Genomic DNA, 19,808 nt, shown 5'->3' with positions numbered 1-19,808 from the left:
TAAATATTTAATTATTTTTTATTTTAAAACTTCACAATCGTAAAATCACAGTTCAACTTATTACTATTTAGTAACTTAGGATACATAAATATACATAAAATTTCGAATGGCGTCACGATTAATTATATAAAAAAATTTAATTTTTTAAAAAAATATTAAAAATATCAATAAATTAATCGAGTACTATAAATAAGAAATATCATCCTAGTAAAACATTTTTTTACCAAAAATTAACACCAATTTGCGTTACCTGAGCAGGAAAATAATATTTTGATTTGTTAGAGGAAGTGTAAGTGTCAAAAAACACTAATTTCAACAGATACAAACTTTTAAATTAATATTTACTTTTGATAATTACAATTAAGTATATTTAAAACAAAATTTACTGTTTATTATGGTGAAATATACAGTGTGTTAAATTTAATGATTACTTTTCGATGATATTTCTTTATAAAACTGAGATTGGTTTAGTACTGCAGACTGGAGAAGAAAAACTTTCAGGACGAGATTATTTATACCTAAATTTCATATAGAATTGCAACTTTTTTTTTAAATTACAATAATTGTCCATATAAAGTTACACGTATACGTATTTGAAACTAACACGTTGACTGCCAACCACGAAATAACATATTTTATGCCCCCCTTCCCTAATCAAACTAAGAAAAACTACCATATGTGCATAAGTGTGAAATACACACGAACGCCTAAACCCAGGGTGCAATAAAAAAAACAAAAATTAATTTTGAAATCAATAACATGTCAGATGGTTTCATGATTTTTTGTTTGATGCCTGGAACACTATAAAAATGATGCATCACCAGAGGCGTTTTTAAGCCACTTAGTTCATTGGACTGTGCAACGAGTGCCATAAAAAGTAATCTTATTAATTTTTACATTTAAAGTTATTTTTATGTTGTATAGTATTTATCCATCACTAGGTGTTAAACAAGAATTGATTTTATGTTATTATAATTAATTTTTTTGTTTTATTTCAAGCACTCACCTACTATCAAAAAAATAAATGGAAAAACATGATGCATATTGAGTATTGTTACGAATAAGTCCACGACGTAGATCGTGAAGCCTGTCCTGTCCGGTTATGATGGAATTTTAAAATTTGGCGAATACTCCAAATCGTTTGTGTATATCTTTTTATAAACAGCGTTGAGTTGTTTATGGTACGTTTTTTTTGAACTAATTTCTAGTAAGGTCTTGTCATTCATTTGTTTATTTTCTAGAATTCTAGAAATATCTTTTCTGCTATATAAACCGAGCATGTTTAGCGGAGTTAGTTTATAATAAATAATCATAGTAAACGGAAATAGAAAAGTAACCGAAGAATTTAAATAAATTTAAGTGTAGTGTAAAGTGTTTTAATAAATTAAATAAGTAAAGGGCAGTATTTATATCGATTTAATACGATTCAATTAAATTTATAAAAATTGTGTTGGCAGTCGATGTGTTAATACATTCTCGAAGAGAAGCTGCCAAAATTTTTTAGTAAAAAAATTAAATTAAATATCTAGATACTTGAATGAATGAAGCATATTCCAATTCAAAACGAAAATTCGAACCAATTACAAATGCAATGATCGAATATAAACAAAGAAAAATTAGTTTACCTGTTTGAAATTTAATTTTTTTCCTCCAAACTTCACCCTATACAAATCGATTTTCATCTCCAGACTGTTTAACAAATAAATCAATCGCTATCGCTCGAATATCCTTGCGTCACGAAAGCATGCGACCTAATAGCGATATGCGTCGAACCCAAACAAATTTCGTAATAATTATTTAAATCCCTGAGACTCGTTTTAGAGGCGGCATAACAATAATCCATAACAAGTACTTCTTTACATCTAAAAAACAACAATAATCAACACTTAGTATGTCTTAATATGACATAATTAACGCCCCACTCACATTTTTCTCTTACCTACTATACAACAAGTAGGCCACGGATCTTGTTTGACAGTGATAGTTGTTATTCAAGTTTACTATAATATGACGCCATCTTATTTTGACAGTAATTCGTATTAAACCTCGTTTTAGACTAAAACTGTTCATTTGGGAGTATATCAAGCAAAAAATTAACCTTCAAGAAAATTTGTCGATGAAGGAGGCAGTGTGAGCGTCGACTCTCCTGACTGAAGGATATTCCAGCTTCTGGCGCATGGTGAGGCGACATAATAAAACGGGTTCGTACCATCAAAGACCAGGACAAGGGCGAAAACGTAGCATTTATTCAATCGATGATCGTTTTTTGAGACCACGTGCTTTCAGAAACAAGAGAGTCACCAGAAACAGAAGACCAGCCAAAAAACCTTTGCTTACCAGAGAACACAAAGTTTACCAGCTGTAATATCTCTCCTAAAGCGCTTTTTGGTGGTGGCTCTAAAATCGGTCACTATACGTACGAGGTCCATGAATACCCAATATTACTTCGACAATATTATTGTCGAATCTTCTGCTCCATTTTTTGGGCCTAATATTTTATTCGTGCAGGAAAACGCTCGTCCCCGCTAGACAGGTTATTGGCTACTAACAGGATCCCTTTATTAGAGTGGCCACCTAACAGTTCGGATAAGAATCTTATAGAACATCTATGAGACTATCCCAAAAAAAAGTCATAGTTCCCCTGTTTCTAATCACCACCAACTCATAGAGGTCGCTTTTGGAGAATGGGAGAATATACCGCAAGCTTTTGTTGAACATTGAAGCATGAATGTAGTGATAAGAAGTAGAGGAAGGCCTATGAGGTTTTAAGGTTGACATATATACATTTATTCGCTTTCACTGATTTTTTTTTAAATTTGGAGGTATGATGAACTTATTCATGCCTTTCCAGCAAAAACAAACTTTCATGGAAAAAATAAGGTTATGTTAAAGTCATATTCAACTAATTTGTAGGTATTCATTATTTCAATGTAACTTGGTTTTATTTTGTGTTAATATTTAGATTAATTAAAGTGGTGCGTTAATTTTGTCACGGGGTTTATAAATAATGATAATTTACCTGGGTATATCGTAGTCTGGAGTATCGATCAATTCGTCTGCTGGTAATAATTTCGTTGGTTCTTTGTGATCTATAATATCGAAAGCGTCACTTTCTATACTCCAAGTGAATAGGAAATTAGCGGAAAAATGTTCCAGTTTCCCGCTCGGATTTTTAACAGCACCTATTTTTATTATGGCATGACAAATTATATGGCCGTTGATTGGACAAATCTTAAACAAAAATCCATTTTTACCAAAAACTGGAAACTCGATACAGATATACGAGGATGATCCCAGAAATACAAATAAAAGTATTGTATCATAAAAAGATGACTTATTTTCTGATATTTACAAAATAACTGAAAACATTCACCATTGATAGCTGTCAAACTAAATACTAAACAACGTGGCGTCTTCTTGGGTATTTCTGGAACCATTCTCGTAACCAACATAAAAGATTCCTTAACAAATACGAGATTTATTAAATTAATATACTGTCAATTGGGGATGTTACGTTTATTAGTTATATAATTAACGAATCATGTAAAATTAAGTTATGAAATATAAATGAAAATGCATTGCAAACTATGGAATATTTCGTAGATATTTAGGATGAATATTTTAGTGACTTCTGTTTTTTCAAAACTGGGAAAAACTACCTCAGAAGACAAAGTGAACCCAATTGACGATAAATAAAAATTATATTTACTCACATGTATAATTTTAATATCGTAGTCTTCGCAATGCATAAAATCTAGCTGTGCTTCTGAACACAGTTTCTGAGCTCGGCGTTGGACGAATTGTTCGCAATCGAACGATCTTTGCGTTACAATTAATTGTACTTCAGTCAGATGTTCCGTAAAATCCGGCACTAAATCTAAATGTTGTTCGGTAAGATTTTGAACTAACAGAGGTATTTCTATAGGAATATTATAGTCATCTAAAATAACAATATTTCGCATAAATTTATTAACTCTCAAAAAATAATCAAACAATAGTAAACAACTATGAAGTTTGCAACGATATATGACAGATGTTTTATATTGTTGCCATGTTGTATTTTTTACACAAGATATAATTTTTTTACTATGTTAGATAGTCTCTTATATAGTTGAGAAAACTATTGGATCTATCTGAAATATCAATTAATTATTTATATAATGAGAAATGGCACAAAGACAACTAATTCTGACGTAATCGTACATTTTTGATAATACCGAATACTAATGACAATATTAAATATATTCTATCCATTTTATACTGATAAAAGTGGCAACTGTGTTTAATTATGCCCATAGTTTCATTCAGAATCATAATAAGAGTTGAAACTTTGGTACATTTTTATATGAGGAGAAATTGTTCAAGAAATCATTGAAACTGTTTCTAAACGACATACTAGTCATAATTAATTGGAGTCAATTAGCAAGTGCTTGATCAAAGATTATTTTTAGGTTATGTTCGTGATATTACTTAGTTCGTTTACACATCGTTTTAAAGTTTTCGAAAAGTTGTTTTTATACGTTTATTTTTATATTGTTGCGATACAATTGGATACTGGAGTATGAAGATGACAATATTTAATTGTTTTTCACCAAACAAAAGGTTTTTTAGATATAAATGAACTAATACAAGGACGTAGGTAGTTACAATAAACAAAAGTTAACTAATTCATGCTAAATATCTGTAAAATAATGCAAAAAATATGATAATTTTTAGTAACTTTGCTTTTAAAATTCGTTATTAACATTTTTAAACTACTTTTTGATAATTTCCTAAGTTTGTCTTCATTTTTGTACATACAAAGTTATCAATAAATAAGACAATTTTGAAGAGAATAATTTAAGTCAATTTCCCAAAAAACGAACTAGAAAGGGAACACAAGAAAAATCAAATTAAAATTGTATAGTAGGTATAGGAATTTTAGCTAAAAAAACCATAGTAAGTAAAAAAAATAACGTCTTTTTACTAAATTTGCAGGATTTGTAATTTCATGCTCTTACAGAAAATCACAAAATTAGTAAAATAGTACGGCAGAATTTTTTTTCTGGAGTTGTCAAAACTTGATTTTCAAGCAATTTTCTTTGACAATCACTTTCATCAGTTATCGTCAGTACGTGTTTTTAGATCGGCTTTGTGGCAATTATAAGTAATGCCAATATTCTATGCTTTCCACTGTTGACAGCTATAGTCATAGCCATGCGACGTACTCTTATGATCTTAAAGTTTGCATATGACTTCAACTGCAAAAGACCAGAGAGAACAATGTCTCCGCTTGGACAGCCAACTCTAGCAACTGTCGCTTTTCTGGTCGGGAACGCCCCCGTTGTCATCCATCTTCTGTAATTTCAACTACCTGACTATAACGGGTCAAAAATGATTTTTCAAAGGAAATTTATAGAAAATTAAGTTTTGACATAAATTTTTTCACTCCTTTTTACAAATTTTTTGAACAATTAGCTAAAATACGTGGGCTATAAAGAGAACAATACTGGTGGGGTCGAAAACATAACCTCGAAATGCGATATATAATTTTTATTTTTTGAGCATTTCCAGTTAATAATTGATTTTCATTAACAGTATAGTATACAGTGGACGTCGGAATTATAACCTCGAAATACGAACTACTACCTACGTTTCAAATATTTCCGGTTTAATAATGCTCATTATCAGTTTAGTAGTGTACAGTGGAGGTCGGAATTACAACCTCGAAATACAATTTTTTTTGTATTGATCATTTCCGGTTAATGATTGATTGTCATTATCAGTATACTATACAGTGGAAGTCAGAAATATAACCTCGAAATACGAAATTTTTTTCTACGTTTTGAACTTTTCCGGTTAAATTATATTCATTATGATTTTAGTATATAGTGGAAGTCGAAATTATAATCTCAAAATAAGAAATTTTATTCTATGTTATTAACATTTCCGGTTAAATGATGTTCATTATCAGTTTAGTATACAGTGAATGTCGGAAATATAACCTCGGAAAGCAAATTGTTTTTCTGCGTTTTGGGCATTTCCGGTTAATAATTGATTTTAGTTATCAGTATACAGTGGAAGTCGGAATTATAACCTCGAAATACGAACTACTACCTACGTTTCAAGTATTTCCGGTTTAATAATGCTCATTATCATTTTAGAAGTGTACAGTGAAAGTCGGAATACAATTTTTTTTGTATTGATCATTTCCGGTTAATGATTGATTGTCATTATCAGTATACTATACAGTGGAAGTCAGAAATATAACCACGAAATACGAAATTTTTTTCTACGTTTTGAACTTTTCCGGTAAAATGACGCTTATTATCAATATAGTATACAGTGGAAATCAGAAATATACCCTCTAAAAGCAACTTTTTTTCTATGTTTTGAACATTTCCGATTAATTTATACTAATTATAAGTTTAGTATAAAGTGGAAGTCGAAATTATAACCACGAATTTTTTTCTATATATCGAGCGTTTCCGGTTAAATTATAATCATCATGAGTGAATTATACAATGTAAATCAGAAACATAACCTCAAAATGCTAAATTATTTTTAATTTTCTTCAATTTGGCACTTCCCAGACCTTTTTCGAGACGCAAAGTCTTGACTCTAGGTCTCTTTAGATAAAAAATCAGTTTAAAATAAAATATTTTCATCATAAGAGACCTGAAATCAAAACTATTCATCACGAAAAAAATTTAAACGCAACGAATACAGTTACTTTTACTTTCGCTGCTATTTATCCAATCAAAGATCCACACAATTACCAACTTAAATTCAAATCAGAAAGAAATTAACGTTTTGTGTCATTTGTCACTATTACCCATCCCCCCCTTCAACGTTTTGGTGCCAAAAAAAAAACATTTTTTACCAGAAAATAAAAACGAAACAAATTTACATCTTTTGAATAATTTTTTTTTCTCACCTCTACTCTGACCGGACACCAACGACCCGTTTTCGAAATCACCATTCGAGTACCTCCTAACGACTTTCTTAATCCATTTCGGCGTTTCGACTTTAGGATCGACAATCAACAATCCGGTATTACTAAATTTACTATCGCCCGCCGTAGAAACGTTTCCGGACATTCTCATAATAAGCCTCGAATCCGAATCGGAACAATCGCTGTCCAAACTCGGCGAATAGACGTAAAATTTCCTGGCAGACTCTTTGGGACTGATGGGAGATTTGGAATGATGAGGCGAGTTACGTAACGAAGGACAGTAAAGGTTACGAGCGCCGCTCGGCGAAAATTGACCGTTTCTAGATTTGGGCGATTGCATAGGGGACCTTAGACCGCTAGATTTCGGACTCAAAAATAACGAATTAAAATCCGGCGATCGGATACATTTATTTTGAGATCTATAAAGGTATCTACGTTCCCTTCGTAACGAATTAAAAGGAACTATATTTTCGCTGTTATCCTCAGAAAATTCGTATTTCTTTTCTGCCAGACGCTTCTTTCTGAACGAACTGATCTTTTCGTATTTTTCGTTTTCTTCTATGAATTCGTACGCCTTTTCCGCTATTTTCTTATCGATCTTCGATTTTTCCGTACTTTTTTGCGTATTCGATGTTTGGGGTATAGAAAATAAATAATCTTTGTTGTTGGTCTGTAAACGTTTCACTCTCGGATCGACGATATTTTGAACTAACGTATTGTGATAACTTTTTCCGGTAACATTCAATGGTTCGCAGCTGATGTTCAGCTCGTGAAAAGGTTTATTACATTCGTTCGATTCCAAATCGTATTCGCTAAAATCTTCTAATATGGCGTCTACTATGCTACTAGTACCGAAATGTTCGCTGGGAGTTTCGGAAACTTCGCTTAGGGTATCGTTAAAAGTGTGCGTCGGGGTGTTGGTGATTTTGTCGTCGTCTTTCGTTAAATTCAACAGGGAAATTGTGAGTTGGGGCGGTTCTGAAGTTGTGACGTTGAGTATGTGGATGTGATGACCGGTATTTATAACTAGATGATTGGGATAGGCCAAGGAAATGTTGGGATCGAAAGGTGGAGTCGGTTGAGACATTGAAATCATATAATGGACTACGAATCCGTGTTTTGTACACCAACCCTGATTAACGGATTCTGAAATCACGAAAAAAAAAAATTAAATTTGGACTTGCGTATCTACCCGGGTAAAAATCCCAATAAAAAAAGTTAGTTTAGCGTTTTCGACGTCGTAGAATCCACTTATCGTGATCCTTGATGTAGAAAATTAATACGTCCGGTTCGACTTTTAAAATTGGATTTTTGAATTCTTCTTGGTTATAAAAACGCACTGTATTTCATAGAAAATCGAAGCTAAAGTAATCAGAGTCAAATCAAACTTGATCTACTCGAAGCTAAAGTAGTCGAAGTTGAATTAAACCTATTCTAATCGGCGCTAAAGTTGACCTAACTAAATCTTAGCTTTAGTAATCGGAGTTAGATTAGATCTAACTTAATCAAAGCTAAAGTAAACTTGTCCTAATCGAGACTAAAGTAAATGTAATCTAATCTCAGATAAAGTAATCGAAGTTAAATTGAACCTAATCTAACCGGAGCTAAAGTAGATCCAATTTAATCTAAGCTGAAGTAATCAACGTCATATTAAGTGTAAAGTAATCGAAGTTAAATTATATCTAATCTAATCGAAGCTAAAGTAGACCTAACCTAATCTAAGCTGGAGTAATCGAAGTTAAATTAAACCTAAACTAATCGAACCTAAAGTAAACTTGACCTAATCGAGACTAAAGTAAACGTAACCTAATCGAGACTAAAGTAAACATAATCTAATCTCAGCTAAAGTAATCAAAGTCAAATTAAACCTAACCTAATCCAAGCTAAAGTAAACTTGACCTAATCGAGACTAAATTATACATAACCTATTCTCATCTAAAGTAATTGGAGTTAAATTAAACCTAATCTAATCGACGCTAAAGTAGACCAAGAATTTTTTTTGTCCTATGAGGTAGGGTAGAAGCTTATGCCAAAATACGCGGCGGGATGTGCAATGACGGGCGACTTTCCCCTACAAAGTAGACCTAACCTAATCTAAACTGATATAATAGAAGTTGAAGTAAATCTAACCTAATCGAAACTAGGGTAGACCTAACCTTATAGAAGCTACAATAAACATAACCTAGAAATTTGATCCGTTCAATTCCCATGTCGAATGTAAATAAAAGTGTAATAAACAAAAACGTGATTAAACAATCATTTTACTGTACTGTACATATTTTCCCTCTTCAATCAAGCCCCCATTTTTTTAAAAATAGTTTTCCCCTCCAAAAAATAAAACCTTTCATAAATTCAGTTCAAAAAGTCCAAAATTGAAGTGATATCTAGGATAAATGGATTCTAAAATCTTGAAAACGTTAAACTAACCTGTTTTTATCATGAAGCTAAACCGGGCGGATATTGAAGTCTCAATTTTCAACATACACTACAATAAACATATAAATAAATTATAATTTCAAAGTAATAAATATTAATTATTATTTTTTACTAAATTCTAGGTATGAAAAAAATAGGTAGAACAAGAATTATGAAAACTTATAATTATTGGACATCTACACCAGAAGTTCCCAAACTTTTCTTCCTTGTAAACCAACTTCAAAATACTTATTAAGAGTTTCAGTTGATACATTAACACCATCTAACTAAGGAAATTCAAGTACACTCCTGTTGTAGAGCTTCCCGTAGGCTCCTGGGGGTGCATTTGGACCACTAAGGATAAGAGGAAATAAGGAAAAATAGACAACCAAATGAGACAAAAGTTAATATTTTACATAGATTCAGGTTTAAGATGAATACAAAAAAAATTATTATCAAAAGAGGGAAATAGTATCCACAAAAGGGTACAAATAGAAGAGCCCCTAGCTGTAGAAGAATTGCTCCACTTGATTCCGTATACAATATGTTTTCCAAGCTCAAGTGGAAAAGGAAGATATGTAGTCATATATGTGAAGAAAAAAGTGGAAGATGAATAATACCATTATATGAAAACCCTCCAATAACAGCAGTAGAAAGATCATTTATAAAAATTATAAAACAATAAAGCAACATAATAGAAGCACTACGTATAAGAAAAAAGAAGAATAAGTCTTAGAAGTACATTTAGAGATAGGAGGAAATAGGAAAAAGAGAATGAGATAAGGAAAAATGGCCAACCAATTGAGAAAAAACTAAATATCTTGCATAGATTTAGGTTTAAGATGAATTTAAGAAAAATTTAACTATCAACAGAGGGAAATAGTATACACAAAAGGGCTATTATAGTATAGAATCAAAAATATGCAACAGAAAGCAAGAAGAAAACTTAGCCTAAGCTAATCTAAACCTAACCTAATGGAAGCTAAAGTGAACATAACCAAATAGAAGCTAAAGTATACCTAACCCAATGGAAGATAAAGTAGACAAAACTTGATCTAAGTTAAAGTAAATTCAACCTAATCTAAGCTTAAGTAATTGAACTAACACAATCAAATTTCAACTAAATTTAATCTGATAGAAGCTAAAGTCAACCTAAAGTAGCAAAGTGAACAATCAAAGACTTCATCTAAGTAAAAACATGAAGAATCCCATAAATATATAAAGAAATGACTAGTTTTTTAGCTCACTGAAATCTCCATATCAACTAAGGTAAGTTTTTATTTATAGGGAATTTAGATTAAATGAATGAAGTTCTAAAAAAATATAATGATATAAAATGAAATGACGAAATTATAACAAGCTAAATGATAAAAAAATTAAATATTACACTTACCATCTATTGGAGAAAATATTCTGGAACAATGTTTGCAATTTTTTGGTGCAGGCAAAGTCAAAATCGTAATGTGAACTAAATCAGGATTGGTTGCACTGAAATAAACTTTGATAAACATATAATGTACTAGATTTGATGAAATCAACATACGTGAGTCCATAACAAACTATTTTATATAAATCTCTGGGAAATTGCATGAACATTATCTTATCGACAGCGTCTGAACCTTTTAAATGTTTAAATATTTTATGTTTCGATATAAACTGAAGTTTTTTCCCAGGAACAAATCTCCACAAGAATAATTCATATTCATATGAAGTGACAAAATGTAGAGGACCTAATTCTTCACATAATTTCTCTGTATAACTTATAAAATACTGCCCGCACATAGTAAACCCCATGTAAATGTGATTACTAAAACAAATAATAATAACAAACTATTTTTAATATAAAAATTAATACTTACAAAGAATCCGGGTCTTTTATTAATGAGCTTAACGCATATCTACATTTCTGATGAATACTATTAAATATTCTTTCAGTTTTCGCTTTGGGATTTTTGGAAAATCGACCGTACAACTGGAAAATATACAATATGTATTCGATTTGACAATTTGGAGGTTATGCTGTGTTTTTACCTGTCTATTTAATACATTATTAACTAAATTTTCAGTTTTTTCTATTGGTAATGAGGGAATATCATTATTATCACTTTTTTCACTAAGGTTTTCATCCCAAACTATTGAAAATTGGGAATAATCTGAAAAATTGTCGACAGAATCCTCTGACAAAACCGACGCCATGTTGTTTACTTTTCCATCTTCAAATTTTAAATCAACACAAGAATTAGATATTTGACAGTCGTGGAAACTTGTTATCTGGGGGTGGGGTGGTTAACGATTAAAATAGAAAATAAACTAAAACTTTTTCACGTCAAAATATTTTTCATTCAATACATTTTTTAGAAAATAATAAATATTCGTTAAATACTATTCTTTCATTAATTTGATTTTCGTTCAGAATCCGAATTCATTTTAATTTATGATTCTTTGTTATTGTGACCACTTAGGCACTGTAGAATAAAGACATAGAAGAAAAACCACTATATCTAAATTTTCTTTAACTTTGTTCGAAGTTTTTGTAAATTCTTTACGGATATTAAACATTACAAATCTTATATAGGTACTTAAAATAAAGATAGACATTTTCATAAGTTATTTTCGTTTGACAGATTTTTTAAAATTTAATTTGAAGAATAAATTATTATAGGTGACCTCACATTACTAATTACAGACATTTCCTTAGATTTATATCTACAGAATCTTGTTTTATTCTAGTTATATCGCTCCCATTTATAAGGGTATTTTGTAACATTACCTATTCACATTTATGGAATTGTTTTGTTTTGTGGGTTACGGCTTGATTTTATTTGATATTTATTGTATGGAGAGAAGAAGAACAATCTGAGTACATGAAAAGTGTCCGTCGAAATGAGTTATATAACTGTGGCGCCACATTAGCATTATAGTAAATTTTGAAGAAAGTGATAAATATTATTTATGCCTTGGATAACTTTTCACACTTTTTTGCAACGCAAGTTGTTGAAATTTTGAATAATGCACTATGATATTAAATTGTTTTATCTCAAATACTTTAATTTATATATAAAATTGTTACAATCATTCTGATAGGTTTTTGATTTGTCATTTATCGCATCTAGCTGAATATTTTTTCGACTTTTTTCCCATAACTCCTTCTCTCTACCCTCCATATCTAAAACTTTCTTCCACATTTGTGTGATCGGAATTTTTTCAACCAAAAATAAACGAAAAAATGATATATTTTGTTTTTAAAATACTTTTAGAGTTATGTCTGCTATTAATTAATGTTTTTTTTCTTCTTCCACTTGTGTGTTCCACTAGCGTGTGTTGTTATAATAGTTTTCATTATTAGTTACGTATAAATAAAACATTTTTCTATGTTTAAGAATAAAGAGAATAAACCTTTTATAAGTTAAGTTCTTACCTTATTACATAATCACGTTAAAATGACAAACACACTTTCAAACCATTTTTGTTGTAGTATATTCGTATTTTTTGGCATCATAAATAAAAACTTTTTTAGGTGTTTTAGTCGTGGTATTTTCACATCCTAGCACAAAACACGATTTAAATACTATTTTTCAAATGTATCAAAAATTTAATAATAGCGTTTATTTTAGAATAACTATTGTATTTACGACGACCTTACTGAAATGCTTAAACTACCTACAAAATTTTTAAATTTTCTATTATTTTTTCTCTATACATATTGATCAGAGACTTAAAAAATATTGTAATAAAAGTTGTATATAAACTATAGGCTATTTTTTACTCAAACCATGCAAGTATCATATTCTAGCAGATTTTTTAAACACTCCAGGATGTTCAATAACTGATTAATTGTATTAGTAAAGACCAAGTTATTACAGGGAAAAAGAATAACCAACAAAGCTAATATTGAAGTAATTATCAGAATCAAATTTTTATGTTTTTTATTATATTCTAATTAAAAGAACTCAATAAATATAAAAGTTGAGTTTTATTTTTTTATTATTGTTCATCACATTCAATTAAATCAATCTTCTTTATTAGGTTCTGTGTTACTATTTTCGTTTGAGCTCTCTATCGAACATTCTTCACTGTTTCCCATATTTTGATTTGATATCTGATCTTTTGTAGAATACTTTTTGATTTCCTCCAAATCTTCAGGCAAAAAATCATGTTTTAATATACAATTAAGAGTCCCTGTAGAGATACCAACCATATGTGCTCTATTATTGAGTGATAAATTAGGATATTTTTGAAAAGATTCTTTTATATATGGAATGTAAGCTAACCTTAAAATTCAAATAAAAAAATTCAATTAATGTACTTACGTAAAATAATGTTACTTACCTATACATTACTTTCTTTTTGGATATTCTTGACTTTTTACTAAACTGGTTGTTTTCAAATAAGGTTCTTTCCCATTCTCTAACTGTTTCCCAACGAGGAAGTTTCGTCTTAAACCTTATAAAAAAATTTGTACGTATTTGTTCGCCTGTAAGACCCGTGTACTGTTTCTCATGATACCAAACTGCGGCGACAATTTTCTGCTCTCTAGTGTATGTTCTAAAAATTTAATAATACTAATTTTCCGTCTATATAATTGGAAAACTTCCTCTCACAAGTGGCTTTTGGTTTTCTTTTTTGTCGACGACATTGTTTGGTTTCCAAATGTAACTCATATTACACGAATTTGTATGAATTTATAATCATTATTTAATTTTACATATTCAACTAACACTTCTTCTTTTTTATGTTTATAAACTCTACCAATTGAGATATCTATATAGGTTACTTTTATTTTTTATTTTTGTCATTTCTATTATCGTCTTATATTAATTTTATTCAATGTTTATATTGATAAATTAACTCCTATATAAAATATGTCATTTGAATATGACTGTTCATCGGTGCATCGTTTTTTATCACCAATAAAAACGCCTATTCTTCTTAAGCGTCTACATCTAGTATACTTACGTCACTTGTCACAATGTGCCCCGTCATTTATTTAAGTATTGTGGATAATTGATACTGAAACATAACAATATGTTCATTTAAATAATTTAATTGTATCAATAATTGTTGTTGTTCAATCATCTCGACTCGACCTTCGGTCTCGCGATTTTGTCACGTCAGTTTTTCTCGTAAAATAACTGATTGGCAAAATTATTTCGTTAAAAAAAAGCTCTTGTGTTTTCAGTTGATTAAATATTCTTCAATATCTTTTCAAAAGTCAGAATCGTTAATTTTTTACAAGATAGGCAACCAAATTTACAAATCATTACCGGTTTTGAGATTAATAGAGGCAAACGCCAGGCAATTTTATTATTTTTCTATCCTCTCGTACGTACAATTTTTTACGACGCCTTTGGCTAATTCCTATACATCTACTTCCCTTCTCCTACCTGTTTAAACTTCGATATACCATATCTCTATTATATTTTGTCATTCCCAGACTTTTCACGAGCCTCGGGGGATACAGACGAAAATATTTTTTGATATAATGTGACACTCATATGAAAGGTCACGCCCTCGCAATATCTGAAGACCGATCCCACGCAAATTGATGATTATTTTCATCTCATTTTACGTAACTAACTCATACCTTAACAGTGACACAGATTTTGTTATTGAAAAAATGTTTTTTTTTTTAATTAGTAAGCAAATAAATTTTTATTAAACTGCGTTTACGAGTATATCTAAATTATTTAAAAATTTACACAGAATATAGAAAATTAATTGAATTTAATTATGGTAGCATTAAATTCTGGATATTTTTTGACAATCAGGAAGATATACAATAATTATTTTTATTGTAATATATGCAACCACCTTTTCACGATTTTATTTTTTATATTCTATTTTAAAATGTAGGTACATATTATACAGGGTTAGATTATAAGTTTAAATGGTTGCTATAGAAGTATATGTGTTGAAATAAAATATATAGGGTAGTCTTAAAAAGAATTAATAACATATCAACGGTTTCCAACATTATCAAGAGTTATAGAAAGACTGAAAATGTCGAAAATTGTCGTAAATCTAATAAAAACGCCGATAGAAATCACTTGGTACTAGACAACAATACGAGGTTTGCTCGCAAAATACGTAAAAAAGTTGAATAATAACGTTACCTTACAGATTGCAGGCGCCGATAGGTTGCACTGCTGCTGTAGCTTAGTTCGAGTCAGAGCGCTCTGCGTGTAAGTTGGGGTGAGTGTCTGCTTGTTGACAGTTACCCTTTTCCACCTGTCGTCAACATGGAGCTCTCTCTGATTAAGCAACATCAATTTTCTTTCAAATATAGGCAAAAATGGCCGTGAATTCGGGCTTGTGTTCTTAATGATCGTAGATTGACAGTCAAAATGACAGCTGTCAATCCCCAATACAATCTTCCACGAAATTCTCATATAAAAATTTGAATTTAGAAAATAGTATGCAAAAGTAGAGGAAAGAGGGGACTTTTTCGACCGAGTCATCACTAGAGACAAGTTCTGGTTTTAAGAATTCGATGTTGAGCTCAAATCTCAAAGCAAGGAATTAAAGCTAGCAGGGAAACCGAGAACAAGAAAGTCGCGAAAATCAAGGTCCAAAACGAAGACAATGTTGATTACTTTCTTTCATCCTAGGGGTAATGTTCACAAGAAATTTGTCTCTTCCGGCCAGAGAGTGAAAGGAAATTTTTATGTTAAAGTTTCGAGAAGTCTCAGAGCTGGTGTGGCCCGAGTTCGACTCGATTTGGCACAAGGGGTCGCGTGGATCCTTCATCACGATAATTCGCACGTTCACAGGAACCTGAAGCTCAATCACAGTAACAGAGCATCCGTTTTAGCCCCTTGTGACTTCCAAACCGTAAAATGGTGCTTCGGGGACGGCACTTAAAGAAAGAAATGGAAGCCAACAAGTTAGAAACGAAACGGCAATTGAATAGTATGAAAACTGAAGACTTGTAGTACCGGAATAATTGTAAAAAGAAAGTTATTATGCAACTTTTATACGTTTTTTGACGATAAATTTCGTATAGCTTAGTCGTCAGTTGTTGAAAATTATTGTTTTAAAAACTTTTTGATTTACGTGTAAATTAATGAAAACCCGTAGGTGAACCACCCTATAGAGCTACTTATAAGAAATAGCAAGCTAACCGTCTCTTCCAGTCGACCTCCGTTGCTCCCCTAAAGAAAAACCTCGCAGGAGCAGCGCTCGTGTTTCATCCCCCTTTTGACCTACACGCACGACGCACGCGCTATTTTCCCGATTTTCCCGGCCGCCTCGGCACCGTTCGCCAGAGCTCGTGCTGGGAGGGGGCCGAACAGTCAAGCCATCGGGGCTGCTCCAAATTTGAACGTAGACGTTTTAAACGTATTTTACTTAATTATTAACTAATTAGAAGGCGATTAGAAAGCCATGAGTGTTAGTGAGGTTCGTTAAACCCGTCCAACATTGAAGTAAAGTTTGACGACGTCGAGAAAACACCTTCGGGGTTTATAACGCCATTTTTTCACCTCGGGGAAATTATCTTCTCGTAGACAATTATTCGTTGTTGATGGTGAAGTGACAATAACTTCAAGAATACCGATTAATCGAATTCTGATCGGGGGACGTGTTTTATTTTTTATTCCAAGTAATTGTATTAAGAAAAGTCTCGGCCGGAATTATTGATTGGTTTGTACGATCTACAACCTACTATTACGGAGCCGTTGATAAAATTAGGCTAAAATGCAGCGAATCCGGATCAACGTAAAGCACCAGAAATGTTTTGGAAGAATTTTTAAAAATAGGTGATCATGTATGTATATAGGTGAGTGTGATTCAATTGAATATTAATTTATTTTTTTGCGTTGATCGTGGCTTTTGAGGTAATAAATTCGAGCTTCATATCGATTCTTTCTTATCGTTAAATACATAAATGTTACGTTGGTATAAAAAAATCTTCATATTTATCTCGTATCATAAATTTATACACAAAGTCTTCCCAAAGTTATGTAATTTATATTTTCATTTTTGTTATAAATAACATAAAAAATGTAGAATGCCAGTTTTTTTTTTAATAATAGTTCGGACTATTTGATTGAGTTGATTGGAAGTATACGGGGTACACCGTTAGTCAAAAATTTACAATTTACATTTGATAGCTCGGATTCTTTTACCAATAAAGAAAAATATTATATGTCTTTAGGGACTTTCTTTTAAAAAACTAACTGTCATTTGTGTTTGCAGAGTGTTTTTTTTTGAATTAATCTAAATTTGTCTTTAGAGACAGTTTTTTCACAGTAAAACCGACATATAACCTTGGAATTTGTGTTTTTTCAAAAAAATATCCACACTAGTGTTTAAAGACTGTCTCTCTCCACACAAACCAACCGACATTTAACCAACATTTGCCTTAAAAGTCAGTTTTTTTGAAAACAAATAGGTACTTCCCTGTAGAGACTACCTTTTTCAAGAATCAACCAACATATGCCTTTAAAATTTGTGTTTTTTCAAAAGCAAATCGACAATAATCTTTAAAGACTGTCTTTTCCAAAAATAAACCGATATTTGTCCTTAGAATTTGTGTTTTTTCAAAAGCAAATCGACAATAATCTTTAAAGACTGTCTTTTCCAAAAATAAACCGATATTTGTCCTTAGAATTTGTGTTTTTTCAAAAGCAAATCGACAATAATCTTTAAAGACTGTCTTTTCCAAAAATAAACCGATATTTGTCCTTAGAATTTGTGTTTTTTCAAAAGCAAATCGACAATAATCTTTAAAGACTGTCTTTTCCAAAAATAAACCGATATTTGTCCTTAGAATTTGTGTTTTTTCAAAAGCAAATCGACAATAATCTTTAAAGACTGTCTTTTTCAAAAATCAACCGATATTTGTCTTTAGAGACAGTTTTTGTTTAAATCCAACCGACATTTGCCTTGAGAAACTATGTTTTTTCAAAAGGAAATCGACAATAATCTTTAAAGACTGTCTTTTTCAAAAATCAACCGATATTTGTCTTTAGAGACAGTTTTTGTTTAAATCCAACCGACATTTGCCTTGAGAAACTATGTTTTTTCAAAAGCAAATCGACAATAATCTTTAAAGACTGTCTTTTCCAAAAATAAACCGATATTTGTCCTTAGAATTTGTGTTTTTTCAAAAGCAAATCGACAATAATCTTTAAAGACTGTCTTTTCCAAAAATAAACCGATATTTGTCCTTAGAATTTGTGTTTTTTCAAAAGCAAATCGACAATAATCTTTAAAGACTGTCTTTTCCAAAAATAAACCGATATTTGTCCTTAGAATTTGTGTTTTTTCAAAAGCAAATCGACAATAATCTTTAAAGACTGTCTTTTCCAAAAATAAACCGATATTTGTCCTTAGAATTTGTGTTTTTTCAAAAGCAAATCGACAATAATCTTTAAAGACTGTCTTTTCCAAAAATAAACCGATATTTGTCCTTAGAATTTGTGTTTTTTCAAAAGCAAATCGACAATAATCTTTAAAGACTGTCTTTTCCAAAAATAAACCGATATTTGTCCTTAGAATTTGTGTTTTTTCAAAAGCAAATCGACAATAATCTTTAAAGACTGTCTTTTCCAAAAATAAACCGATATTTGTCCTTAGAATTTGTGTTTTTTCAAAAGCAAATCGACAATAATCTTTAAAGACTGTCTTTTTCAAAAATCAACCGATATTTGTCTTTAGAGACAGTTTTTGTTTAAATCCAACCGACATTTGCCTTGAGAAACTATGTTTTTTCAAAAGGAAATCGACAATAATCTTTAAAGACTGTCTTTTTCAAAAATCAACCGATATCTGTCCTTAGAATTTTTGTTTTTTTGAAAACAAATCGACAATAGTCTTCAAAGACTGTCTTCTTCACAAACCAACCGACATATTTCTTTAAATACTGTCTTTTTTAAAAATAAACCGATATTTGTCTTTAGAAACAATTTTTGTTTAAATCCAACCGACATTTGCCTTGAGAAACAGTGTTTTTTTGAAAACAAAACGACATTTTCCTGTAGAGACTACCTTTTTCAAAAATCAACCGATATCTGTCCTTAGAATTTTTGTTTTTTGAAAACAAATCGACAATAGTTTTTAAAGATTGTCTTTTCCAAAAATAAACCGATATTTGTATTTAGAGACAGTTTTTGTTTAAATCCAACCGAAATTTGCCTTGAGAAACTATGTTTTTTCAAAAGCAAATCGACAATAATCTTTAAAGACTGTCTTTTCCAAAAATAAACCGATATTTGTCTTTAGAGACAGTTTTTGTTTAAATCCAACCGACATTTGCCTTGAGAAACTATGTTTTTTCAAAAGGAAATCGACAATAATCTTTAAAGACTGTCTTTTTCAAAAATCAACCGATATCTGTCCTTAGAATTTTTGTTTTTTTGAAAACAAATCGACAATAGTCTTCAAAGACTGTCTTCTTCACAAACCAACCGACATATTTCTTTAAATACTGTCTTTTTTAAAAATAAACCGATATTTG

General features: G+C 30.8%; 3 protein-coding genes across 6 annotated transcripts in view; 1 reads left to right on the top strand and 2 right to left on the bottom strand.

The window, feature by feature from the left end:
- On the bottom strand, nucleotides 1–11,577 carry LOC130899092 (uncharacterized). Its single transcript, XM_057808841.1, has 8 exons — nucleotides 11,381–11,577; nucleotides 11,209–11,321; nucleotides 10,893–11,156; nucleotides 10,743–10,837; nucleotides 6,917–8,080; nucleotides 3,714–3,940; nucleotides 3,020–3,231; nucleotides 1–1,862 (listed from the first exon to the last, which is right to left on the bottom strand). The coding sequence occupies exons 1-8, from the start codon at nucleotides 11,543–11,545 to the stop codon at nucleotides 1,706–1,708; spliced, it is 2,397 nt and encodes a 798-aa protein (XP_057664824.1). The 5' UTR covers nucleotides 11,546–11,577; the 3' UTR covers nucleotides 1–1,705.
- The window catches only part of LOC130899090 (rho GTPase-activating protein 100F), a 78,758-nt gene continuing 69,448 nt past the window's right edge, over nucleotides 10,499–19,808 (top strand). For 2 of the 4 annotated variants that reach the window (XM_057808838.1, XM_057808834.1), the window contains exon 1: nucleotides 16,613–17,126. The gene's annotated coding sequence lies outside the window, so the exon portion shown is untranslated. Of the gene's footprint in view, nucleotides 10,619–16,612; nucleotides 17,127–19,808 lie in introns of those variants that run through there. The other 2 variants (XM_057808835.1, XM_057808840.1) reach the window with 2 other exon arrangements.
- Nucleotides 13,304–14,069, bottom strand: LOC130899096 (uncharacterized). Its single transcript, XM_057808845.1, has 3 exons — nucleotides 13,951–14,069; nucleotides 13,679–13,894; nucleotides 13,304–13,620 (listed from the first exon to the last, which is right to left on the bottom strand). Exons 1-3 carry the CDS (start codon nucleotides 13,983–13,985, stop codon nucleotides 13,359–13,361), a joined length of 513 nt encoding a protein of 170 aa, XP_057664828.1. The 5' UTR covers nucleotides 13,986–14,069; the 3' UTR covers nucleotides 13,304–13,358.

This window comes from Diorhabda carinulata, chromosome 10 (assembly GCF_026250575.1).
Source record: "Diorhabda carinulata isolate Delta chromosome 10, icDioCari1.1, whole genome shotgun sequence".
NCBI lineage: Eukaryota > Metazoa > Arthropoda > Insecta > Coleoptera > Chrysomelidae > Diorhabda > Diorhabda carinulata.
This window is presented reverse-complemented; position numbering and strand designations above follow the sequence as displayed.